Source organism: Dipteris shenzhenensis, chromosome 23 (genome assembly GCF_047967505.1).
Source record: "Dipteris shenzhenensis isolate YYH24624 ecotype China chromosome 23, Dip_SZ_1.0, whole genome shotgun sequence".
Classification (NCBI taxonomy): Eukaryota; Viridiplantae; Streptophyta; class Polypodiopsida; order Gleicheniales; family Dipteridaceae; genus Dipteris; species Dipteris shenzhenensis.
Window position 1 is genome coordinate 39,163,126 of NC_141618.1, and position 27,507 is coordinate 39,190,632.

The 27,507-nt window shown below is 40.2% G+C and overlaps 1 protein-coding gene across 3 annotated transcripts in view; it reads left to right on the forward strand.

The window, feature by feature from the left end:
• NSH3 (inosine-uridine preferring nucleoside hydrolase family protein) overlaps nucleotides 1-12,808 on the forward strand; it is a 44,456-nt gene extending 31,648 nt beyond the window's left edge. For all 3 annotated transcript variants that reach the window (XM_087394651.1, XM_087394652.1, XM_087394653.1), the window contains one exon: nucleotides 12,481-12,808. In XM_087394651.1, the coding sequence (XP_087250777.1) occupies nucleotides 12,481-12,768 (288 nt within the window). In that variant the 3' untranslated portion in view covers nucleotides 12,769-12,808. The remainder of the gene's footprint in view (nucleotides 1-12,480) is intronic.
• The last annotated feature ends 14,699 nt before the right edge of the window (nucleotides 12,809-27,507 follow it).

A 27,507-nucleotide genomic window follows, 5' to 3' on the forward strand; every position in this document is an offset into this window, starting at 1 on the left:
ATAGGTGGAAAAGAACTAGTTCTGAACTGTCGCCTGATGGCAGTTTGCAGGAAGGTGCTTATTGGTACGGTGCTTGGCTAGGCATTGCTGTAATCTTGGAAGAGTCGGCTCGTTTAGATGTTGAGGAGTTGATGGCGATCAAGGCCGTTGCTGAGGAGCATGAGCAGAAGCTTCACTACTTCGAAATCAACCTTTCTTTCTCTTTGTCACAGATCTGTCAAATAAGATTCTTTCAAAGCTTATGAGAAAATGATCTTTTACCGTGTGTGGTTGAGTAAAGGACTGATCTCATGTTTCATAGAGCTTTTCATACATATTTTGTGTTTGTCCTTCTCACTCCACATCCGGTGTGAATCATAATTTATCTTAGGATTATATTGATCTCTCCATGGCATTCCTAAGATGATATCCACTCCCTATAGGGGTGCCACTAGAAAATCTCGTCTATCCTTATATGGTTTGATTGAAATTTCAAGATTCTTGACTTCTCTAGTGCAATTGTACTTTGTCTTGGTAAAAGCAGCTTTGACCTTATAGTTGGATGGGAATGACTCTAGGTTTAGCTTTACTAAGGCTCTTTCCGAAATGAAATCATGTGTACTACCATCGTCACATGTAGAATAACAATCTCTTTTCCATTAATGACACCTTTCATTTATAAAAGAGCATGACAATTATACTTACCTCCCTCTTACTTGGTTGCTTCTTTCTTTGGGGACATTGAGTGGCTATGTGTCCCACCTTGTTGCACCTGAAACACCTTATTTCTTTCTTTGGAAAATTTCCACCGTTCGGCTTCGAAGAAGAATCTATCTTCTGTGGAACAAAACCATTTTTAAATTTAAAGAAGGGATTTTTATTAACCTCTTTTTCTTATGGAAGGGTACAGGCCATTCCAAATCTTTCGATTCCTTTGGGTTCCCATTCTTCCTCTCACAATTCATTGCAAGAGAAATCGCAGAGTTCAATGAGCGAGGATGAAACATGTTAATCTCGGCTCTCAACTTAGATTTTAGACGTGCCACATACTTCCTTCGTTGATCTCGCTCATTCACTTTTTCTAAGGACTATAATTGGATCAACGTTTGTCAAAATCTATCAGTATATGTGGAGATCGTTTCCTTATCAAATTGCCTGAAAGTATCCCACTGTTGTCTGGCTTTTGCTTTGAAATGTGAGGGAAGGAAATCTCTCTTGATGAGCTTCTGAAAAGACTTCCAAGATTTTGGTCGTCTTTTACTGTGCTTAGTGATGTTCCATCAAAGTGCAGCACTCTTAACTAAATGATTTGTAGCACATTTAATCTTATCTTTTTTAGAGAATTTCTCCCCTGAGAAATAATCTAGCTGGCTGATCCAAGACAAAACAGTGCGTGCTTCTTTCTTTCCATCGAAATTTTGAAATGAGAAAGCTTTTCTACTTATCTTACTCTCCTTTCTCGAATTATGTGCTCTCAATGTGGTTTTGACTGTCTTGATAATACGATCATTGTCGGAATCATCATCGGATGACTCATCGTCAGATGAATGCCTCTTCCTTTTCTTACCATTGACTTTCTTTTCCAATCTCTCCCTATGCTCACGCTCATCGACCAATTGTTCCTGAAGTGCGTCTAACTGCTCTTGAAGCATGGGTGGTTGCGGCTTATGTGCCATGATAATGCGATAAATACAAATAAAGTGGAGCAGAGGGAAATAAGGATAATAAGTGTATGAGAATTAAACGGATGAAAGACAGTGTGATTCAAGCATATGGTAAGAAACGGATGGCGAAAAATACGTAGAAAAGAATAGTGGGAGATATATGACCGATGATGTCGCTTGTCGTCGTCTTTGCGCTCGACCACTCTCCAATTAATTGCACGGTGATTTCGTGGTTCCAAATCGCCTTCTTGATTCAAGCTTCCTCAGATTTTGCTTTGTTCTCTTCTTTTTTTTTAAATACGCCTTTGCTGGTCAGTGGAGTGGTCTTGCTTTTGTGTTGCAGATCGCCAAAAAGAGGAAAATGTCTTCTTTATGAGAACTTTAGAGCTCTCTCTTTAAAAAATTAAAAAAAAAAAATTCCTTAGAGGACCTTTTGAACCTTGGGATCCTTTGTCCTTGTTTTGTAGGAAGTCAAAGGAAACTTTGGCTTGAAAACGCTACACGTCAAACTGTGAGTAGGGCACGGAGGCCTAGAGCTGATGGGACTGCTGATTGCCGTCCACGATGGCCGACAGCCTACCAGAGGTCCAGACATTGCCTACTACAGTGCTTCCATTCCGTTCGGAGTCCAAGAGTGCACGCTAGCCGAAAAATCTACAGGTGGCTAGAGATCCGTAGACAGGCGCACGCAGAGGGAGACTCCCAAGTCTAGAGGCGGCTGGCCTTTGTGGCTAATTGAGGCAGAGCCACAATCTTGAAGAGGAGAGACCCCTGAAGAGTCTGCAGCGGGCGCACAGAGCGAGTTTTCCCAACGTAGAGATGACAGTTTTGTTGCAAGGGCAGCGGTGGATTAAGAGTCCCTGTAGGTTGTGCTCTGGAGTCTTCACAATGGTCCGTGGAGCAGGTCGGCAGGTCACATAAGACAAGTGCTTCGTGTACTGAGCAGCTTCCGTGGAGATAGATTCGGGGGGGGGGTTCTTTTAAGATCCATGACCTTAGATATAGGTCTCGATAAATCCGTCCTTTATTGCCCCCATAATTTACGATTAGCTCCTTTCTAGGTGGTAGCAAAGCTATTACATCCGCAGAAAACTTCTCGTTTATCACGAACTGTGTATTTTTTCAATGTGCCACTTTTCACACATCCTTGATTTCTTAAATCTCTCTGCACAATTCAAGAGAGAGCTTCCTCTCTCCAAATCTTAGAGCGTACCAAAGCTCTGACACCATTGAAACCAAAAGGTTATTCTTTTTACATTAATTCACCACTTAATCAATTGGAGAAGAAGAACGCAATCACACCACGAAAATGACAGTAGGCTGGGTACAATTTTCCCCCCCTAGATGAGTGGCTCACGCTTCCTCGTCTAGAGTATTTATGATATTTCATAAAAGCACCAAGGAGCCAAAATTATCCCTCTTCCAAAATGAGGGATTTGCTTTACATAGTGATCTTAGGGCCCAAAATTGAATTATGTCCATTCCAAAATATATTGCTCAAACTTGCAATAATAAAGCAAATATAAAATTGGCCCATGGCCATATATAATGTGCTGTTCGACACCTCGATCGGTACCCTCGCACTAACTCCAATCTTCGCTGTGAGTTCCATCACCTGTATTCAAGCTGCCAATTACATTAGTTATTAACAATCGATTGAATGGATCATTGAATCAACCGATCCCAACATAACTGCGCTCAAAGCACAATAATCAAGCACAACACCAAGAACACTAACGACATAACTAAAACATGGAATCACCCACAATACCGACCATCTAGCATGGCAAAACACAAGCTAGTCAGGCTGACAACATATGAAGAGGGGAGAGGAGAAGAGTGGAGATGAGAAGAGAGGGCACAGCTAGAGAGCACACCACAAATGACTAACTGTACACTAGATTTAGTTGAAAAAATAGAATATATACAAACCCATTTAGGGGTAGTGTTAGGGGATCTAACCCTTTCCTTTATGGCACTCTATTAGGTTAGTGCTATGCACATATGATCACATGATGGTGCTATGCACACGTGATCACATGATGTTGAGCGTGAACTCTCAACACCTTCCCTCAAGATCAACATCATGAAGTAGGCCTTCCCTCAAGATGATGATTCTAGGGAATCGTCGAAGGACTGAGCATTACATTCCATCACACCCCTTTAATGGGAGTGTCCTTTCTCTGCGTCAAACCAATTGCCAGTCGGTGTTTCTCGAATAGCTCTTTATCGAGTGGTTTGGTAAAGATGTCTGCAACATTCTCTTTGCTATCACAATGCTGCAGTGTGATGTCACTAAGTAACACTCTCTCTCTGATGAAGTGCTCTCTAACATCAATGTGCTTTGTCCTTGAGTGATATACTGGATTCTTGGCCAATGCTTGAGCCGATTGATTATCATAGTATATTGTTGTTGGCTTTGACTCACCAAAAAAATTTGTTTCTGACAATAGTCTTCTGAGCCATATAGCCTCACATGCACCTATAGTGAGTGCCCTATATTCTGCTTCAGTCGAAGACAAGTGCAAGGTACAATGGGGCCCCTTTTATAAGTATAGGCCTGGATACCAATTACCACTTTGCTTATGGGATGGCTGTTATGGGAAGCCACATGGCAACATCAGGCCATCTCACTAAAAGTACTACTTTTTACAAAGCCATCTAAAGCTTGATTAGGCTCAGCTTTCCTTGCTGTCCATGCGGTCCACATGGTAGCTTGCATATGCCCATGTGGCAGCCCCACACATTCCCTCAGATTTACCCCTGCGGCATACCATTTCTCTAAGCTTTGAAGAAGCAACAAGACTTTCCCTTGTCTATCAGAAAGGCTTTCACCCTTGAGTCCCTCAATACCTAAGAAACACAAAGCAAAGATTTTGCCCATGGCATGCTATTAAAGTTTGAATGTATGCACAAAGAATATACATACCAATGAATCCACCATTTCATATGCTTGCTTTAAAAACAAGCTAGGTACAGCATGTAGGCACCCACAGCATCCCTTTGTAAACATGTAGTGCCATCTTCAGTATCTCTACATTGATCTGACTCTGATCTTTGAGGTCCTCTCAAAGACACCTCCCTCATGCAAGTGATATCAACTTTGTTCTCAGAACAATCTGAGTATACATTGCTGTTCTTCACCTTCACAAAAGTTTCTGGCCTCTTTGACTCTTTAGACCATCTCTCAATGTCAGATATATAAACAGCTACAGTAAGATCTGCACAACTTATCTCAGCAACACTTGGAGTTGTCATTGACACAAGTTCTTCTCTTTCTACCACATTGGCTGCTGGTCTTGACTCCTCTGCCTCTTGATTAGACTACTTTCTTCTCTTTTGGTTAGCCTTCTTCTTTTTGCAGTCCTTCACAAAATGCCCTACCTGGTCACAATAGAAGCATTTTTAATTTTCTTGCTTCCACTGGGTGAAGAGTAGTTCCATTTCTAAGTCGAGGATTGTGGCCGCATTGTTAATTTCATACATATCCTTCAGTGTGGTCCATTCTGAAAGTGCCATGCCTGCCAGTTGAATCTGAGGGAGGGCAGCCTTGCAGTAATAATGGCATAGTCCTCTGCATCTTGGAGTATTGGTTACAACTGAATCGATTGGTGTCACCACTACCCCAGCCACGTTTTTTAATATCCCATGGCCTTATCTCCACTCCTATCATTATCTCCAAGATCTTCTAGAACAATGAGTGCCTCCGTATCTTCATCTTCCACCAGAGAGGGTAGTTGCTTCTATCGAGCTTACCCGATTCCCCAAAGCTTGGAATGGCACTTACCAGCCATGACGAGGAAATGAAGGGCTTACGAGGAGTACACATGTTTGAATATGGATCAACCTCTTCGCAAGGGTACCTGTCCTTCAAACCGTACTTGCGAAGCGCTTGGTACCATGTTAGAAAATGGAGCTGAAGGTTGCTTGCTACACCCAACACTCCCTGCAACAAAAGATGAAGAAAGCGTATGCCCCGAAACCACACTACTAATTCAAATCACACTTCTTTCCTTAATTTGCAAAATTCATAGAGAGAGTCTAGAGATGCAGGCAATAATTGAACTATGCTCAAGACAGTACAAACAATAGATACATATTGTTCCAAAGATGGACCAAAACCTTGTATAAAAGGTGTGTACAGTGTGCCACCATCTAGTAGTTGGTTGCTGCCTAGATGTGGACCCCTATCACTACAAGATGTGGATTCAGATCTTGCTATTTTTAAATGATGTGGTACTCTTATCATCCTCAGCAGAGGGCTTCTAGAGGCAATTAGATGCGCTACAGTCTTTTTGTGAGTCGCATGACTTGAAGGTCAACCTTGTCAAAACCAAGGTTATGATCTTCAATACATCTCGAGTCACTATGCATTGGGAGCAGTTGGAGCCGAGTGACTCAGTGAAGCTCAGCTTCTACAGAGATTACTGTTTACATATCTTAGATGAGGGGTTTATTGACCCACCATGATATACGCAAATTCATCTACCCCATTCGCTGAGAAACTCTATTGGGCAGTTTTGGGTCTCTTCACATAGACTCCGTATTGAGAGCAGAGCATTTACCCAAGGAGAGACATATATGCACATTATGTAGCCTATAGGAGATTGAGTCTGAGGAGCATTTCATTTTTCGATGGCCGATTTACTATGAGATCCGAGGGTGCTTCTACTGTCTATTCAGAGATATCTCCGGATTGTTATCCTGGTTCCTCTCCTTTCCAGATCAGCGATGCTTGGCCGCATTCAACCATGAGGCAGTCAGACATCGTGAGCGCCTACTTTGATCACAGAGATAGGAGGAGCATACCTGGTAGACTATTCTCAATGCAGGATCACCGAGCTCTTCCAGCCGGATCATACAAGCTCCCACTCCACAGGCCCTAGACGCGATCGAGATCGAGATCCAGTGACACGACAGCTCAGACGGAGCGTTGACACACAGATCATGCTTGGGGACATTCCCTCCTTGTTCAGAGTAGAAGCGCAACTGACAAGGGTCATGGTTGCACTTGTCAGACGTAGATCTGTGACCAGGAGAGGGCAGGAACGCCCACAAGCAACCGTCAGCATTTTGTCTCTAGTTTTCTGCTCTCGCTCCTTGGCCTTGATGAGGGGGGATAGAGTGGACCATAGTTGTGACTTTGGTGCATATCTCACTTTGTGTTCAGATGACAGACTATCTGATGATGTTTATGATGTTAGTGACGATGGAGATGACTATTAGTCTGATACGACTATGTAGCACTTATCTTTTGTTTTTCTGTATGGGCGTTGATGCTCGTTAGTAGCTCCATCCTTTCAGCATGCTTGTAGCAAAGCAAGTCCATTTTGAGCAGCCGTAAAGCTTTTTTATGAAGCTTAGTTTTCCAAAAAATCTCCATGGCTTGAGACATAAAGGAAGTGAGATCTCGAGATGACCAATGTAATAGAAGAAGGTAGAACTGGACATAAGCTAGAACAATAGACTAGACAATTCATGGGAAGCATCTTCCTAAGGGTATTTGATACTTCACAAGCCGGCCTTCGCATCACCGGAGAGTGGATATGGGGTCATATTGAGGCAGCCATCTAACAGCGCATCTACAGGCGCGGGTGTCTGTTTTTTCAAAAATTAGGTGCACTGTTTGATGCATCTATAGACATGCTCCGACAGATGCCTTTTTAAAAGAAACTGAAAAGGACATGTGCCCGACCCCAAAAAAAACAATACTAGTACCAAAAACATCCCTTCCCTGCATACGACAAAGGACGAATCCAAAGAGAGTAACTTCCAAAGAAGACCAACATTGTCCATCGATCTTCCAAAGACTTTAATAAACTTTCTTTCTTTCTTTCTCATGGCACCTTCAAAACACACACAGCCTTTGTGCTCTTCTAGAGCTTCATTGGGCAGCATATTGATGCCTACCCACAAAACAGCCCTCACTCTACATATGATACATCAGAGATGCTAACTCTTAACAGCAAGCTGCCAGGTGGGCAGCATGGCCAGTAAGGGAAGCTGTCAAAAAGGAAGCACTAGCATGGAGCAGGGAAGATCCTGCAAGGATAGCCAACAAGGGGTGTCAAGGCCAAGAGAGGGCGGTAGACAAAAGAGCAGAACTGCACAACAAACATGCAACCTAGAGCAGACAAACAGGTTGGGGCAGGCTGGAACCCTGCAGCAGACAAGCGCAATGATTGATCAGACTCATGTCTACAGAGCTGGGTCTGGCCAGTCTCCATACTGCTCAAGGGCTTGTAAGCCCTATATAAAGGGCCTCAAGGGGGCCATTACTCATTCACTGTTCAGGGTTCTAGGTGTGTCATATTGGACTGCCTGCACAGCAGCAGGGAGGTCCTAACCCCCTCAAAAGGTATTCATACCAGGCTGCCTATACGCAGCAGCAGAACAACAGAGACTTGTGCTTAACCATTGGTTGCAAACAGAAGCAGCAAGAAGGTCAAGGATCACGGAGCAAACGGCACTTCACCATTGGCTGTTCAGAGGAGCAGGAAGGAAGCATGTTTGCAGGCGACCTATGTGAGGCTTGAGTAGGAGGGGGTTTGGCTGTCCCTTGGTCGGGTCCCTAGACCAAGGTTGGGGGCCAGGTTGGCCCCCCAACCAAGGCGCCACCTAGGTGCCAACATGGCAGCCTAGCGGCAGCCCTAACCAGGCCATGGCAGCAGCCCCGCAGCCCTCTCCATGACCCGCAGCAGCTGACACAGCTCCTACACGGCAACGTACGGACCTGGGGGCAGGGGGACAGAACAGCCCCACACCCATGAAACTGTCCAAAATAGATCCACCTCTAGCAAGACACCCCCCTCTACCTCTCTTGACAACCAAGGCCCTCTCACCCTCACATGGAGGAAGGCCCTTACTCTATGATATAGGAGATTTCAACTCTACTCTTCTTCTGTTTAGAGACTCAGCTCTTCAATTTCAAGCTTGAGTGCTGCAAAATTCCCCTCTCAAGACAAGTGCCCCCTTTTATCAATTGTGTGTCTCATGATTTAAGACCCAGGTTGTTGGAAGGGCAGCAATTTTAATTCTAAGGTTGTTGTCATTGAACAAATCGAACGAACAAATCGAACACTAGCCTAGCCACATACCTTCAACCACCATAGTTGTAGACTTGCTTTAAGTTTGTTTATAGAAACGACACTCGAATACAGTTATTGCCATTGTGAAAATCGTTTGCTTTCGTCTTTGTATCCTTCACAAATATTTATGGCGAGAGGGATCCAAACACTTCCGAGGCATGGTAAATGCCCTATGGCTGTAAATTCCGAAGGGAATGGCGCCATATATTCATCTGCAAGTGAAAAAGCTGTTAAAATCTATAAGTGAGACCACCACATCTCTAGAGGCATGAATGCATCTGGGCTGTAGGTTGAACATGGGCGGGCAATCTTGCTCGTCCATGATCCAAGGGCCAAATGCTCAAGTTTATAAACACCCTTAGGCACAATTCACACATGTCGGAACGGATGAAATTCGTGTCCGTCATATTTGTTTTCTTGTTCGTGTTGGTCCAATCGAAGCTACTATAATGTCCAATCATGAGTGAAATACATCAACTCCCGAACATCATTTCCTAGCTCCAAGTGTCCGAATATGTGTGAATCTTGCATTAATGGGATTTTTGGAGTTTTTATGTATACACGATCACGGGATCCGGTTTTTCTAGGAGACTTAGAAAATTTGGGTTGGAGACGCTATACTTTCTCGTTTGGGGCTCCGGATCAGAACACTTTGGAAGGCCTTGACCAACATTCCAAAGAAAGAGTATCCCCTAGACCATGATGTTAGGGAAAGGCAATGGGTTGACATTTTTTGCAAATGAAATCACAAGCACCCTTCACAAAAAAGCCTCCCCTTGCCTCTCCCTAGTGATAATACATCCCTTCCCAACTGATGTGATGTGCACTAGTTAGAGCTACTTACCTCAAACTAATCGTTTTCCTTTTTTATCAAGTACAATCATACATAATATTGTTGACATGTGGAATCCCACATAGTAACCAAGAAAAAAGGTTAACTTTTGGGACTCATGGTATTATGATGAAAAACAACCATCAAATACTATCCAGGCTGATTTTACAGTGATTCATAAAACAATAATCATGGTTTTATGGTGATTCAAGAAACAACCATTAAATACTATCTAGGGTGCAATCGTCAAGTCAAGTTGATCAACAAAATTCTCAATGCAATCCTCACAAAGATGCTAAATGCAATACGACTAGGACTTGAAGTTGCATATAGGTCATGCGCTTTATAGGATGGTGTGCAAGTTACCTACTTTGCTCACATTTGTAGTTTAGCTTATAGATTGGAAGCTATAATACCTCTTGATTTTCTAGTGCCAAGTTTAAGGATGTCAATAAAGCATCATCTTCATATGACCAAGGCGGTCTGACAAAGACTCATGTAATTGTTGCAACTCAACAAGATGCTTGGTCACAACAAGTTGTCTATTAATGGTGCAACGCATATGGGGAGGTACCCCAGTAAAGGAATGATGGTACCATCATACACTTGCACTAAGCCTAAAGAAATCCAATGTGAAGGCTAGATGGAATGGACCACTTGGAACTACAGAATTGAGAATAACCATGTTGTCTTCAACTCTTGATCTTAGTTAAGTGGCAAGCTAATTGTATAAATATAATCCAAATTCAAGCATAAAAAGATTCAAAATGGGAGAAGCTTGTGTGATGAATACACATACTCAAGAATCACTCCACATTTCATGTGACACTAAAGACTAATTATGCAGGTGAAATCCTTGATTTGACCTATAAATCTATTGACATACTCCACTCACCTCGTTGACCATTTTGGACTAAGTCATTCAAAACCATTAGCCAATACATTCCCTTAGCTTCCACTACACGTTTGTTGTCTGCCTCTTCCTCTCAGCAAAAACAAAAGCATTGATCCCAAATTCTGCTAAGAGAGAAGCTATTAGTTCAGAAGAAGCAGACAACTAACACTAAAACTCCATACCAGTGAGGGAATTAAACTATTAAGCAAATCAGGTTGGAAACATTTGAAATTGCTTATTGGACAATCTTTGTGAGCAAAAGGCAAAAGAGTCAGTCCACTCATATGATGCTAGCAAGAATTGCATCTCTATTTGGAGTAGAGAGGTAACTTCCATTCTCCTTCCATTACATCCTAATTTATTGAGCTCCTAGTAAACAAATCTGATAGGATTTTGCCAACAAGAGCTCATACAATGTACTACATCTCAAGAAATCCTATTGGTTCCATGGTAAAAGAAAGTTTGTAACATTTCTTTTGTATTTGGTTTGAGTATATCAAACTAAGTAATCGCTATTATATATCAAACTAAACAATCATAGCTTTTGTAATGGACCATGATCATTTGCAACAGCAAAGACATTGTAGGGAAAGAAAGGCAATGTGATAGACTAGGCTAGGATGCTACCCTAGTCTCATCAAGAGTAGCTAGAGGTTTGTGATCCCTATGAAACTACTATAAGTTAGAACTCATGCATGAAATCAATGAGTAACTTGTAGGAGGAATCAATTAGCTAAATATAGCAATAACAAATGGAATAGGTGTAGATCGAAAGACTACAATGGATTCCACTAGAGAGTCTATGATGCAAGCCAACTCCATTTATGAATCCCAACCCATGGCAATGGAGCAAGTAAAAAATGAATGCATGCTTTGATTCATTCAGCCTAATAAGCTAGTGTGGTCAGGTGTAAAGAGCCCACAAATGAAATAGGGGAAACTCTTGAATCACCAACAACAAGCCCATACCTTGGGGATGGCACTATAGTATAGCACTGATGGAGCAACTGACAATAGAAGCATTACAACCATTAGTCAAGGTAGTGTACTACTTTTTTGAGAACTGGGAAAAGCAAGAGCAAAAGATTGAGTTTTGGAGTGAAGACTATATTGAGGGTAGTTAAGCTATTTATATCTTAAAATTTATTTAAAATAATTGATTATCAAGGGAAGTCGCTCAATACCATGAAAACTTGAAGTTGTAGATCCCAAATTTTGATTGACTAGCATAACTCTTAGAACAAGATGTAGCAATCTACAATGTGCCAAGTTGCAAGTTCAGCTAGCCGAAATGAATGCAAAGATGATGACTATAGTAAGTACCTTGTTGCATTTAGCATATAGTGCCGACATGTACCAAAAGCATTGCAAACCCTAGACCAGTTTGCAGGTGTATCAAATAGCTTGAGGAAGATTTTGTATCTATGAAGAACGCATTGAGTGCCGTCGAGGTGCCATCAAGCTACTAGCAATGGTCATTATAAGAAGGGATGCATTCAAACTAAAACGCGTCTATAACTTGAAAATGGATGAAAGTTAACATAAGGTATGTCATGAAATTTTGATGTGCACTAAGATGTGTACATACATGTGTGCATGCGAGCATACATGCATGTGTGCACAACTTGAGTCATGTGCGTGTGCACAGGGTGCACACATGCGTGTATGTCTAACTGTGCATGCATGCACATGTGTGTGCGTGCACGTGCGTGCGTGTGTGTGTATGTGCACACCTTCGTGCATGCACGTGTGTGTGCGTGCACGCTCGCATGTGTGTATGCATGTGCACGCGTGCACGTGCTTACACACAATATCCCTATCTACCTTTGTCTTTATTTGTATATATGCATGCATATTTTGCGTTTGCATTGTCATGTGCATGTGCATGCTTGTGCTCACATGCATATACAGGTTAGTGGGTGAGTGGTTAAGGTTTAATAAAAAATTTAAAGGTTTGATTGTTTTTGTAGTTTTTTTTGGTTTGGTTGGCTTGCATATACCCATTACATGTATTGTTTTCAGGAAAAACTCATGGAAGAGGTCCTTGCAGCAATTTCCCTCATCCATAGAACAAAACTAAAGGAAAATTTCAAGGTATCCCCTATGGTAGTTATGGCAAGTGGTAATATTGCAACTGATGGTTGGACCAAGGTAGACCATGTAAATGGAAAGCCTATTCGTTACTTAGAAAGAGTTGATTCACAATACATTGAGAGAAAATTGGTGAAGGCTTTGAATAATCATCACCAAGCTGCCATTATTGGAAGCTTTGCAGAGCAGACAAAACAATGGAATACATGCCACACTTGAGTTTGAGCATTAAAAGGCAACCCATTTGGAAAAGTGAGTGTACTCATAACAAATATTTTGAAGACTATGTTCAAGCTGATTTTGGAGAAGTTTATTTAGGTGATGATGAAGCATTGAAGGTTGTTGGAAAGGGCAAGGTGTTGATAAAATTGTAGAATGGAAATGAATGGCTGATGAAGGAGGTAAGGCATGTTCTTGAATTAAGAAGAAACTAAGTTTCAGTATGATAATTGGATGATGAAGGTTGCACAACCACATTTACAGAAATTTGTGGAAGGTCACTAAAGGGTCAATGGTAATAGCAAAAGGACCCAAGGTAGGTACATTGTATTTATGTTCTAGTAATGCTTACTCCTCTATTGCTTCAGCATCTACAGGAGCAGATACGGCTCTGCGGCATCATAAGCTTGGACACATGAGTGAGAAGGGGATGCATATTCTTCACTCAAGAAAGCTAATTTGGAGTTTGTGAGAATTGTATTTATGGAAAACAAATGAGCATTTAGAACATTTTGTTTATTCTTAGAAAGTAGACAATGGCAGCAAATATGTGATCTTGTTATTGTATGTTGATGGCATGCTTATTGCAAGCTCTAACATGCAAGATATAAATGTGCTGAAGAGAAAGTTGACAAAAACATTTTGCAATGAAGGATTTGGGTGCTGCAAAGCAAATCCTTGGCATAAGAATAACAAGAGATAGGAGAAACCACAAATTGACGATGTCTTAGAGTGAGTACATTGAAAAGGTTTTGCAAAGGCTTGAAATGCAGAATGAAAAACCTGTTTCTATACCTTTGGCTAATCATTTTAAATTATGCAAGGGTATGTGTCCCAAGACATAGGAGGAGATTGACTCTATGTCAAGGGTTCCATATCCATCAGCAATTGGTAGGTTGATGTATGTAATGGTATGCACAAGGCCAGATGCAATGGGAGTTGTGAGGGAAGAACATTGGATGGTTGTAAAGTGGGTACTCAAATATTTGAGACATATAGCTACTCATGCATTATGTTTTAGAGGTTCAAACATTTCTCCATAAGGATATGTTGATTCAGATATGACAATTGATAAAGATGGAAGAAGGAGAACCACTAGGTATGTTTTCACTGTAGGGGGAACAATAGTAAGCTGGGTTTCAAAGTTGCAAAATATTGTTGCACTTTCTACAATAGAAGCAGAATATGTTGCAGTTACAGAGGCTAATAAAAAGATGATTTACTTGCAAATGTTTATGGAGGAATTTGGGAAGAAGCAAGAAAATTTTAGCTTGTATGGTGGCAGCCAGAGTGCTATTCATCTCGCAAAGAATTCAACCTTCCATTCAAGAACCAAACATACAAAGCTCAAATATCATTTCATTTGATCTATTTTGGAGGATGGATAAGTTGAGCTTGAAAAGATACACACTAGCCAGAATCTTGCAGACATGTTGAATAACATGGTAATCACGGAGAAATTGCGCTCTTGCTCAATTTCAATTAGTATTTAAGAATGAGGAAAAAATGAGAGAGAGCAAGATCCAAAAGAATTTCTATGAGTATAGTAATAGTGGAGTTACTATGATCAGTCTCCAAGTGGGATATTATTGTATGTGGAGCCTAATCCTTTTTCATAGATTATTTTAGGCCATGCTTTGGACCCGGGCATGTTTATACTCATCCCATAAAGGGGGGGTAGAGGGGGCAATCGACCCTCAAGACGATTGCTGGGGCTTTCAAATATTGTCGCCCCCTTGGCCGGGGTTCAGGATGGCACCCATGAAGCCAAAAAATACATGAGAATTGGTGCATAAGTTGCTCTCATGAGTTGTGTGGTCTAACAAGGGTGTGGCTCAAACAACAGGATAGTAGTGGATATATGGCTTGTATCTTGTATCTTCTCACTTTTTGGATAAGAAAAATGAAGGACTGGCTATTTCTCCATGGATGTAGCCCACATGGGGTGAACCACATACATTGATGCCTCTCTATCTCTTTCATTCTATGTGCTTTCTATATTGTGTATTTTACACATTCTACTTTTTGCATTATCACGTTGTTCCTTAAAAAGGAAGCTATCTTGAAGTCCCAAAAGACCTTTAGCATCACTATCCCACTATGCCCAACTAATCTGTGTCCATTGTCCGAGCATATGTCCCTTGAGATCTTAGACTACAAGATGCATGATCTCAGACTACAAGATGCAAGATGATCATTGCTACTAGATGTAGGATCTCTGAGCATATGTACCTTTACGTGGGCTTGGCCCAAATAAATTTTATAGACAGGTGCTACTAGACTTGAAAAGGTTCTCATCAAGGGGAGCGCTTCCCTATGAGGGGAGACTTTGATAAAATTCTTCTATCAGTCTACTGCCAATGTCCACCTATGCGCGTTCCACCTATGCGTGTTCTACTATTTGTTCTAGACATGGTTGGAAAAGATCTATGCGTTGCATCTGTGGAGGAAGGATTCGAATGTGCTAGTGTTTGATGGGCACCATACTTTGCACGCATATTAATACCACCTATATTGAGGGACATGCAAAGTATCATGGCCATCGGATATGGCTTGCATGGTTGAAATTACATTATACCATATTTTTCACAAAGTGTCATGCACAACCATCAAAAAACACGCTCTGGGTGTGTTATTCAAATGCGCCAATGTTTGATGGGCATGGTACTTTGCACACACATCAATACCAAATATCTTGAGGTTTGTGTAAATTATTGTGCCCATCAGATATGGTTTGCATGGTTGGGGATACATTACACTATGTTTTTCACCAAGTGTCATGCACAACGGATGTAGTCAAAAAACCATGCTTTGGGGTGTCTTATTCCAATGTGCTAGTGTTCGATGGGAATTAGACTTTGTATTCATATCAATACCACCTATCTTGATCCACATGCAAAGTATCGTTCCCATGGTATATGGTGTGAATGCTTAAAATTTCATTAGACCAATTATTTCACCAAGCATGATGCACAATTGTAAAAAACATGCTCTGGAGTGTTATTCAAACACACCATTGTTTGATGAATATGATACTTTTCACAAATTTCAATACCACCTATATTGAGGCACGTGCAAATTATCATGCCCATCATATATGGTTTGCATGGTTGGGGACTCATTACAGCATGCTTTTCACCAAGTATGGTGTACAACGTTCAAAAAACATGCTTTGGGGTGTGCTATTTGAATGTGCTAGTGTCTGATGAGCATGATACTTTGTCCACATGTCAATCCAGCATATATTGAGGCGTGTACAAATTGTAACTCCCATTGGGTATGTTTTGCATTGTCGAAATTGCATTGGACCATGTTTTTCACCAAGTATAAAGCATGACTGTCAAAAACATGCTGGGGTGTTATTCAAACAGAGTGTTTGATGGAAATGATACTTTGAATACATGTCAATACCATTGATATTGAGGTTCTTGAAAGGTATCGTGTCCATCGGATATGGTTTGCATGGTCAGGGACATATTACACCATGTTTTTCACCAAGTATGATGTACAACGATCAAACAACACACTTCGGGGTGTCTTATTCAATGCGCCAGTTTTTAATGGGCAAAATAATTTGCATGTGTGTAAATGCTACCTATCTTAGGGCATGTGAAAATTATCATGCCCATCAAATATGGTTTGCAGTGTCAAAATCACATTAGACCATGCTTTTCACCAAGTATCATGTACAACGGTTAAAAACATGCTCCAGGGTCAAGTATGATGCCCAACGGCCATCATAAAACATGCTCTAGGGTGTATTGGTGTCTGATGGAAAGAATACTTGCACGCATGTTTATACCACCTATCTTGAGGTGAGTGCAAAGTATCTTATCCATTGGATATGGTTTGCATGGTCAAAATCACATTAGACTATGTTTTTCACCAAGTGTCATGCATATAGCCAAAAAACATGCTCTGAGGATGATACTTTGCATGCACATCGATCCCACCTATCTTGAGGTGTGTGCAAAGTATCGAGCACATCAGATATGGTTTGCATGGTCAAAAACACATTAGACCATGGTTTTCACCAAGTATGATGCACAACCATCACAAAACATGCTCTAGGGTGTCTTATTCAAATGCGCCTGTGTCTAATGCGAATGATACTTGCAAGCACAGTAATACCACCTATCTTGAGGTGAGCACAAAATATCTTGTCTATTGGATATGGTTTGCATGGTCAACATCACATTAGACTATGTTTTTCACCAAGTGTCATGCACACAGCCAAAAGACACACTCCGGGGTATCTTATTAGAATGTGCGAGTGTTCTGATGGACATTATACTTTACACACATGTCAACTCCAAATATCTTGAGGTTCATGCAAAGTATTGTGGCCATTGGGTATGGTTTGAGGTCAAAATTTTAGTATACAATGTTCTTCACCAAGTATGATGCACAACTATTTTAAAAAATGCTCTAGAGTGTCTTATGGCAAAAAGGATCTTGGCCATCAGATATGGTTTGCATTGTTGAAATTGCACTAGACCATGTTTTTCACCAAGTGTCATGCGCAATAGTAAAAAACACACTCTAGGGTATCTTATTCAAATGCACACATATATGATGAGCATGTACTTCATAAATGCATCAATAACACCTATCTTGAGGCACATGCAATGTAGCATCACCATCGTATATGGTTTGCATGGTTGAAATTGCATTAGACCATGTTTTTCACCAAGTACCCAAAAAACATGCTCCGAGGTGTCTTATTCAAATGCGCTAGTGTCCAATGGGCATGATATTTTGTACACATGTCAATACCATCTATCTTGAGGTTTGTACAAATTATTGTGCCTATCCGATATGGTTTGCATGGTTGGGGGTGCATTACACAATGTTTTTAATCATGCTCTAGCGTGTGTTATTCAAATACGAACATATTTGATGGCCACAAAACTTTGAAAACATGTCAATACTACCTATCTTGAGTTGTATGCAAACTGTTGTGCACATTAGATATGGTTTTCTTGGTTGAGGACGCATTACACCATGTGTTTCACCATGTGTCATGCATAATGGTAAAAAAACATGCTTGAGGGTATCTTATTCAAAAGGTCAAAAAACATGCGCTGGGGTATCTTATTCGAATGTGCACATATCCAATTGGCAAATTACTTTGCACACATGTCAATCCCACCTATCTTGAGTTGCATACAAATTATCCTACCGATCTGATATGGTTTGCATGGTCAAAATCACATTAGACCATGTTTTTCGCAAGTATGATGCACAACCGACAAAAAACACACTTTGGGGTGTCTTATTCAAATGGGCCAGTGTCCAGTGGGCACAATACTTTGAATGCATGTAAATCCCACCTATCTTGAGGAATGTGCAAAGTATCATGGGTATCAAATATGGCTTGCGTGGTCAAAATCACATTACACCATGTTTTTCACCAAGTATGATGTACACCGAGATCAAAAAACATGCTCTATTCAAACGCCCCAATATGATACTTTACGCACAAATCAATACAATACATCTTGAGGAATTAGGTATCATGCCCATCGGATATGGTTTGCATTGTGGGGGATGCATTACACCATATTTTTCACCAAGTATAATGTACAATGATTAAAAAAACATGCTCTGCGGTACGCTATTTAAATGCACACATGTCTGATGGGCACAATACTTCATATATGTGTCAATACCACTTATTTGGAGACAATTGTAGAGTAGTATGCCCATCATATGTGTTTTACATGGTTGGGGATGCATTACACCATGTTTTCCACACCAAGTGTCATGGGTGTCTTATTCAAACACACACATATCCGAAGACCATGATACTTTTCATGCATGTCAATTTCACTTATCTTCAGTTGCATGCAAATTATCATGCCCATCCGCTAATATGTTTTGCATGGCCAGGGATGCATTACACCATTTTTTCCACCAAGTGTTTTGCACAACCATTAAAAAACAATGCTCTTGAATGTCTTATTCGAATGCGCACATATTTGATGGGCACGAAACTTTGCACATGAATCACTTCCACCTATCATAAGGAACCTACCAAGTATCATTCTCATTGGATATGTTTTGCATGGTCGGGGATGCATGACACCATGTTTTTCACCAAGTATGATGTACAATGGTAAAAAAACACACTCTGGGGCATCTCATATGGATACGTCACTGTCTGATGGGCATAATACTTTGAATCCGTGTTAATTCCATATATATTAAGGTTTATTCAAGGTTTTTTGTCCATTAGATATGGTTTTCATGGTTGAAATCATATTTGTGTTTCACCAAGTATCATGCACAATGGTTAAAACACACACTCTAGGGTGTCTTATTCAAACACGCCAGTGTCTGATGGGCATGATACTTTTCATGCAATTAATACCACCTATATTGATATGTGTAAAAATTATATTGGCCATCATATATGGTTTTCATGGTCGAATTTTAGGGTTCGGGGGTATTTATCACGCTCTTATTGGCCCCAAGACTTCAGAAGAGTCCTTCCCATTTTTTGGCTATATATGGAAGGACAAAAATAAGATGACTACTATATTGGGTACGAGTTATTATGCTTGAGCTAAGTTAAATAGCTCCCCACCCATCATCACAACAGACCATGTTTTCACTGAGTATCATGCACAACTGTCAAAAAACACACTCTACGGTGTCTTATTCAAATGCACCAATGTCTGATGGGCATGAAACTTTGCTCGTGTATCATACCCAATTATATATAAGTGCATGAAGAGTATCTTGGCCATCACATATGGTTTTCATGGTGGAAATCTCATCAGACCATGTTTTTCACCAAGCATGATGCAAAACAGGCAAAAAACATGCTCCATGGTGCCTTGCTCGAACGTGCCAGTGTCTAACGGGTTTGATACTTTGCATATGGATCAAACCCACCTATTTTGAGGTGTATTCAAAGTATTGTGCCCATAAGATACATGGTCAAAGTCACATTAGACTATGTTTTTCATAAAGTATCATGCAAAACAGTCAAAACGATCAAAAACATGCTTTGGGGTGTCTTATTTAAACATGCTAGTGCACGATGGGAACAATACATTGCACACACATCAATATCAAATATATTGAGGCACATGAAAAGTATCATTTCCATCGAATATGGTTTTCATGGTCGAAATCACATAAGATCATGTTTTTCACCAAGTGTCATGCACAACGGTAAAAAATATGCTCTGGGGCATCTTATTCATATGCCCACATATCTGACGGTCATGATACTTTGTACGTGCACCAATATTACCTATATTGAGTCACATGCAATTTTTTGTGTCAACCCAATATGGTTTGCATGGTCAAAATCACATTAAATAATGTTTTCCACCAAGTAATGCACACCAACCAAAAAACATGCCCCGGGGTGTCTTATTCGAACACGCTAGTGTATGATGGGCATGGTAAGTTGCATGCAAGTCAATTACAAATATCTTGAGGTTCATGAAAATTATCATGTTCTTCATATATGGTTTGCATGGTCGAGTCGCATTAGACCATTCCTTTCACCAAGTCTCATGCACAACGGTAAATAAACATGCATTAGACCATGCTTTTCACCTGTATGATGCACAATAGTTAAAAAACTTGCTTCAGGGTGTCTTATTCTCGATGGGCATGATACTTTGAAATCACATGAATCCTACCTATCTTGAGAAATGTGAAAAGTTCGTGCCTATCGAATATGGTTTGCATGGTCGAAATCGTATTATACCATGTTTTTCACCACTTTATAAAAATATTATAATGGTAATAAAAGTTGAATTTATATTTATATTTGAAAAAAATATTGGTATTAATATTTGATGGGAGGCATGCAAGGCCTAACCCAGTGGTTGAGTTAGAGACTTGGATATTAGGCTTATGGACTAGTATTTTACATTAGAGAGTGTAACTAGTGTGATTGGTGGGTGGGAATCAAGTGGGCAAATTATATACGACTTTGTCCATGCAACCATGAGAGGATTTTAGTACCCAACATTAATATTAAAGTATTGGAGTCATTTGAAAAAGAGTTGGGAGAATGAGTGGGAATCAAGTGGGAAGATTATCTAGCTTTGTCTAGGCAACTACGAGAGAATCTAATATAAGTACTCAAAATTAACATTAAAGTCTTGGAGTGTTAAAAAAGAGTTGGGAGAGTCTCCCACGAGCGCAAGATGGAGAGAGGTCCAAATTTATTTTTAAAAAAAGAAGAAACATGGGAAATTTCAAAATATAGGACAAGAAATCCTAAACACTGTGTACATAAGTGCTCCCTCTCACATTCTTTGCTCATTCTAACAAAAGAAGAGGAAGAGAGAGATTGAGAGCAAGATATCTTTAGGTAAGTTAGAGATGAAGTGGGAGTTCCCCCTCCCCTCCCCTCTTCCATCCATCCCCTCCTCTTCTCTCTTCTTCCATCTCCACTCTCAACGATCTCCCTCCCATCCCCTCCCAACCCCTTTGCCCTCCCTCCCCTCCCTTCCGCCCCCCCCCCTTTCCCCTCCTAGCTTGCTAGAAGGGGGAGGGTAGGGGGTACACCCTTCCCCCCTCCCCTCTCCCACTGGGTACACACATGGCAATGCACCCAAAGGGGAAGGCGAGGGAGAAAGGCCTCCACCGGGAGGGGTAGGGAAGGGGGATGGCAACCCTTCACCACTCCCTTCCCCTTGTAGGCATGTGGCCATGGCCATGGCCACATACCCACTTGGAGGGGAAGGGGAGGGGGGATGGAAGGGACTTATGCCCCTTCCCCACTAACCTCTCCTTTTGAGCAGCCACACTCGCGGAGACTACATAAGTGCCACAGACACACACACACACACACACACACAGATGATACGTGACCACAAAAAGGTCTCATCCATGATTCTCCACCCAACCTCAATTCATCGAGTGCTCCCCTTTCCTCTTTCCATGAACTCTCTCCTGAGTTCCTTGTCCTTCCTTCCTTTTTTTGGAGCCTTTCTCTAGAATCTCCCCTGAACCCAGTGCATGACATGTGGACCCCTTTTTGCCAACTGTCCTTTCAAAGGACCTTAATCTTTTGACCCCTCTTGGCATCCTTCTATAATGCTAGGCTAATATTAATTCATGTGTCCACCGTTGCACTGTCGAGTCCTGTGGCTTCCCACTTCACCATATCCACACTCCCGGGATTATGGTTGACGTAATAAGAGAGAACATGGAACTCACTGCCACACAAAACTAGAGGTGTTGAGCGGAGTATAAGCGAGAGAGAGAGAGAGAGAGAGAGAGAGAGAGAGAGAGAGAGAGAGAGAGAGCATGGTTGGGGTGCGAGCCTAGATAATCTATTTTTAGAGACTTAGTTAATGTAACATTCATTGTAGCTATGTGGAAATTTTTAGAATTCTTGCCAGAGTATACTATCCAAAACAAAAGTACTCTTCAAGTGCTTGGCCAAAAGCAATACTTTTTGTACACCCTAACATGCTCAAACCCCATAGCATTGTAGACCAAGAGGTCCCTATGGAATTTCATTATAATGTCATCAAGTTAGCTATCTTTTCATTTATCTATCCTAATAAATGTAAAGAAAGGAGGAAAAGAAAATTTACATTATAATGTCTACAAATTGAGAAGTAAATTGTACAATTGAGATGTCATTCCAAACCGTCATAGTGCATAATACATTCTCATATCGGTTCACATAACATTTCTCCACGTGCATTGTACGATTGAGAAGTACATTCCAAAGTATCACAATGCATAATATATTCTCATATCAGTGCACATAACATTCTTCGACATGCACCACACAAAAGGCTCCCCATGCACATTCTTTCCATGTACATTGCACAACTGAGAAGTACATTTCAAAGTATCATAGTATATAATATATTCTCATATCAGTCCACATAACATTCTCTCCATGTAAATCATATAACATCCTATATCACATTTAGTACAAGCACAATATCATTAGTCTCCTCCACCTCACTATCCTCACTGAGTAGATAAAGCTCATCCTCTTCTTCACTAAAGGTTACATAAGCCACAAGTTCTAAAATCAGAATTGCTTATCTCCATTTCCATGTGCATTGGATGTGCTTGCTACCCTAATGCAATAATAAACCCTTTGGAGAGTCTAATATTTCCTTATATTTCCAAAACAATAAACTAAGTCATCTGCCCTTGATGGTTTCAATTGGTTGTGTCTCTTAAAATGAATAAAATTGTATGCTCTCCCATTTTGGTCACATGCAATGAATGATGCAGCAATTGAGGGCACATGTGTTGCAACATGGTACAATGAAATGTTGCTTTAGTTTGTATCTTGACCACATATGATTAAATATTTCACACCACCATGTCTTTAACTTTGCCACTTGTATTCTATGTTTTTGTAGCAAAGTTTAAGAATGATTGTATTAAGCATTCATTCACATGCAATTAAAAGAATAGATATATTCATTCAAAACTAAGTGTACTTGAATGCAAATTGTTGAACATTCATTTGCATACAATTAAAAGAATGGATATATTCATTCAAAAATAAGTGTAAGATTGCAAATTGTTGAGCATTCATTTGCATACAATTGAAAGAATAACTATAAGAATGCAAATTGTTGAACATTCAGCTACATATAATTTTTTAAAAAAATGTATCTATTCAAAAGTAAGTGTAAGAATGCAAAGTATTTAACATTCATTCATTTAATATTTGGAAAAATAAAGATATTCATTCAGACATAAGTGCAAATATGCAAAAAAAATTAATATTCATTCACATACAATTTGAAAATAAATACATTAATTCAAAAGTAATTTTGAGAGAGAGATTCAGACAGCACCTTCATGAGTCAGCTCAAATATGTTGATAGTCTCTTGAAGAAGTTTCATATGGAAGGTTGCAAGATTGTAGCCACTCCCATGGGATAGAGTTTGAAACTTACAAAAGATTCAAAAAAGCCTATAGTCAATGACAAGTACTATAGGAGCTCATCGGATCTCTTATATATATGACTATCACACGACCATATATTTGTTATGCAGTAAGTTCACTAATAGCATAGTTTATGGCAAATCCAAAATAGTCTCATTGGAATGCAGCCAAAATAATCTTGAGGTACATCAAAGATACAAGACAGTTTGGGATAGAATACAGAGGAATTCATCCAAGTTTGCATGGATACTATGACAGCGACTATGTCAAAGATCAGGAGATGCACACAGGGATATGCATTTTTCCTTGGTCAAGGTGCTATATTATGGTTGTCAAACAAACAGCCAACTATTTCTTTGTCTTTGACTAAAGCACTCACTACAGGTGCATGTGAGGCTATATGGCTCAGAAGACTATTGTCAAAAATAGGTTACTCTAATTAATCAAAGCCAACAATAATATACCGTGATAATAAATTGGCTCAAGCATTGGCCAAGAATCCAGTATACCAATCCATGACAAAGCACATTGATGTCAGAGAGCACTTCATCAGAGAAAGAGTGTTACTTGGTGACATCACACGATAGCATTGTGATAGCAAAGAGAATGTTGTAGACATCTTTACCAAACCACTCGGTAAAGAGACTTTTGAGAAACACCGACAAGCTCTTGGTTTGACTCAAAGGAAGGGCATTCCCATCAAAGGGGTGTGATGGAATGTAATGGTCAGTCCTTCTGTGATTCCCCAGAATCATCATCTTGAGGGAAGGCCTACTTCATGATGTTGATCTTGAGGGAATGTGTTGAGAGACCATGCTCAACATCATGTGATGGCATGTGCATAGCACTAACACATATAGAGTGCTACAAAAGAAAGGGTTAGATGCCCTAATCCTAACCCCAAATGGGTTTGTATATATTCTACATTTTCAACGAAATCTAGTGTACAGTTAGTCATTTGTGGTGTGCTCTCTAGCTGTGCCCTCTCTCCTCATCTCCACTCTTCTCCTCTCCCCTCTTCATATTTTTTCAAGTTCTGGATATTTGGGAAATAAGGTAGCGGTTTACAAATCTAGAAGTTATTGTTTTGAAACAATTCCACCATAACAGGAGCAATGACACTTAAACTTGCAACAAGTACAGTAAGAAAACCAGAGGGTTTAGACAGACCTGTGTAGCTCACATGTCAATTTGAATGCCTTTCATCCGTCAAGCTACAAGCTCTGAGCACGGGGAATATCACAGCAAAATTGCATAATCCATAATCAATAATCACTGCATCAAACGTTTCATCTACAAATGGCATGTATAACACATCACTTTATAGCCACTCCAGTGCTTTTCTTCTTGGTAAAAAGGTTGGACCTAGTGAAAACAGGCCTGATTTCTTAGAGGAGCAGCTGCTTGTAGCATCATAATATGAAAAGCTCTTGGCGTTTTGCAATAAAATCAATTTTGCTATTTTTATTTTGGTTGCAACCTTGTGAACAGCCACTTTTCCAAGTAAATCTCTTTTTACCCATGCAAAACTAAGCTTGAAGCCAAATTGAGAAGTTGGAGATTGTTGGATGAGCTACAATTTTTCTTTTGGAAGTAGCTCAATCCGAATTATGCATAAAAATATATGAGGCCTACAAAATAGTAAAAACATTGTAGTATGTAGCTTGAGACCAAGTACCAAACAATTGCAAAAATTGGCGAAGTTTGTGATGAGAAAATGCCTTGATACCGAAATTTATGGTATGCCCGGATGATAGCAGGAGTGAGAGAGGAAGAGAGAGGAGTGCACACGATATAGCTACCTGTAAACTAAGTTGTATTGAACATGAACAGGAAGATATACATGTGGACCCCTTAGGCTTAGGGTTTGCCCCTATGCCCTATGTAGATGGTGCAATTTACACCATCCTCAACACCCCCTCTTAAATGGCACTAGGTAAGTAGAGGGTGCATGTACAAGACCTATTTGTGGATTTTGTTTGGTGCATGTGATAGCATCCAAAACCGAAAAGAAGACGGAAAAGAAATCAGAGTAGTATGTGTATATGTGAGCAAAGTGACTATGTAGCGGAAGCATATACAATGAGTACAACTTACGATCCTGTACATAATGTGTGTTTCCCTCTCTTAAGTTGTGGGTCATCCTTTGGCTTCAGGGATAAAACCCAGAAGATAAGCCAAAGGGATGAGGAAGGAAATCCAAAAAATAAGATGCCCACCTAGATTGAAGACTAGTCGATCAAAAGCTGACCATGTCAAGAACTGTGTGTATAGTTGCGTGCTGAACATGTCAAAGCTAACCATGTCATGAGTCATCATGGACTATGCAGCTGCTCTGAAGAAGAGGCATCCAGATCTGAGGCTAGTTGATGTAGCGATGGAGATGTCATCCGGTAGGTTGCAACAAACAAGGGTGTCACCAACCCAAAAGAACTAACAGCAACGTCAGAGGTATGCTGTAGTAGAATAATCTCTATTGAATGATGCAGGGTTGAAGAAGACCACATAGTTGGTGTGGACAGAGTGATCTAGGGGTTGGAAATCTAGTGTTGAATGTGCACATGTGATACGCTACTCTACTGAAGAAGAGGCCTATGGAACTAACAAGGTACAACAACCTGTCAAACCTATAGGTAGATTGTAGGGTGGCAGGAGGATGATGTACTTTGCAGGGTAGCAAGATAAGGATGTACTTTAATATCCAAAAATTTATAGGGTGGGAGGTGAAATTTTTTAAAAGTGCATGAGGATAATGAAATTTTTAGCCATCATGATTTCGCCCCTTTGGCGATACATGTCAGCAAATTTGGATATACTGATTTCCCTCAAGCAAGGGCAATGGGACCCAAATATAAATAGGCTAAAGGACTGAAGTTTGATGCTATATATTATGAAATGCAATGATCTTTGACATTCTTATAAGGCATATAGGAATTTCATGGAAAAAGAACCAATACAAAACTGTAAATAGTGTTGGATTTATTAAAATATCTTTACATAAGAGCAAATTGCATGTTTTCAAAAAATTTCCATTCTAGGATGAATCTACATATCAGCATTACCAACTATCAAGGTTTAAAGACCACCATGGAGCAATCCCACTAGTTTGGCTTCCATTTTTTCAATTGGCTTTGGTTTTCAATATAACAAGAAAAAGATATAGAGCAAGCCCTCGAATGGGTGTGCATAATTTTAGCACAACATTGGAGGCATGTATGTGTTGAATAAAATTTGATGTTTTTAAATAAGTTGTAATATCCTATACTCTTCAGGATGTATGCTTCACATGCAACATAGCACAACATAGCAATTATAATGCTTTCACAGTCTCGTTCTAAATCTTTATTCCATATTTTTTTGGTCTCATCTTCAAGATTGAAATGTGTACTACAACTTGAAGGTAAAGTTTGTCAAATTCCATTGAGCAATGCATAAGTTATGGGTCAGGCAAGATACCTATACATAAAAATTGCCCTAAACCTGAAAAAAATGGCTACACCTAAGCAAACATTGACCCACATTCATGAACTATTCTAAGATTTTAGTTGTGGATAAGCATAAGATATGGTTGTGGCTAAACCACTCCATTGACAACTACCAAAATGTTGTACAATGGGAATTGGAATGGATACTGGCCAATGAAATTATGTCCGAATGTGAAGAGGGAAACATCAACAAAGCTTTGGGTATGAGCTATACACAAATTACCAAATCAATGGATGGGGTACTAACCCATAATATGCATACCTTTTGCATGTTTTGCAAGGGAATGATAAACAAAAGCTTGAAAACCTTGTCTCCAACATTCAAGAGCTTTAGTGATACTGCTAAAGCTT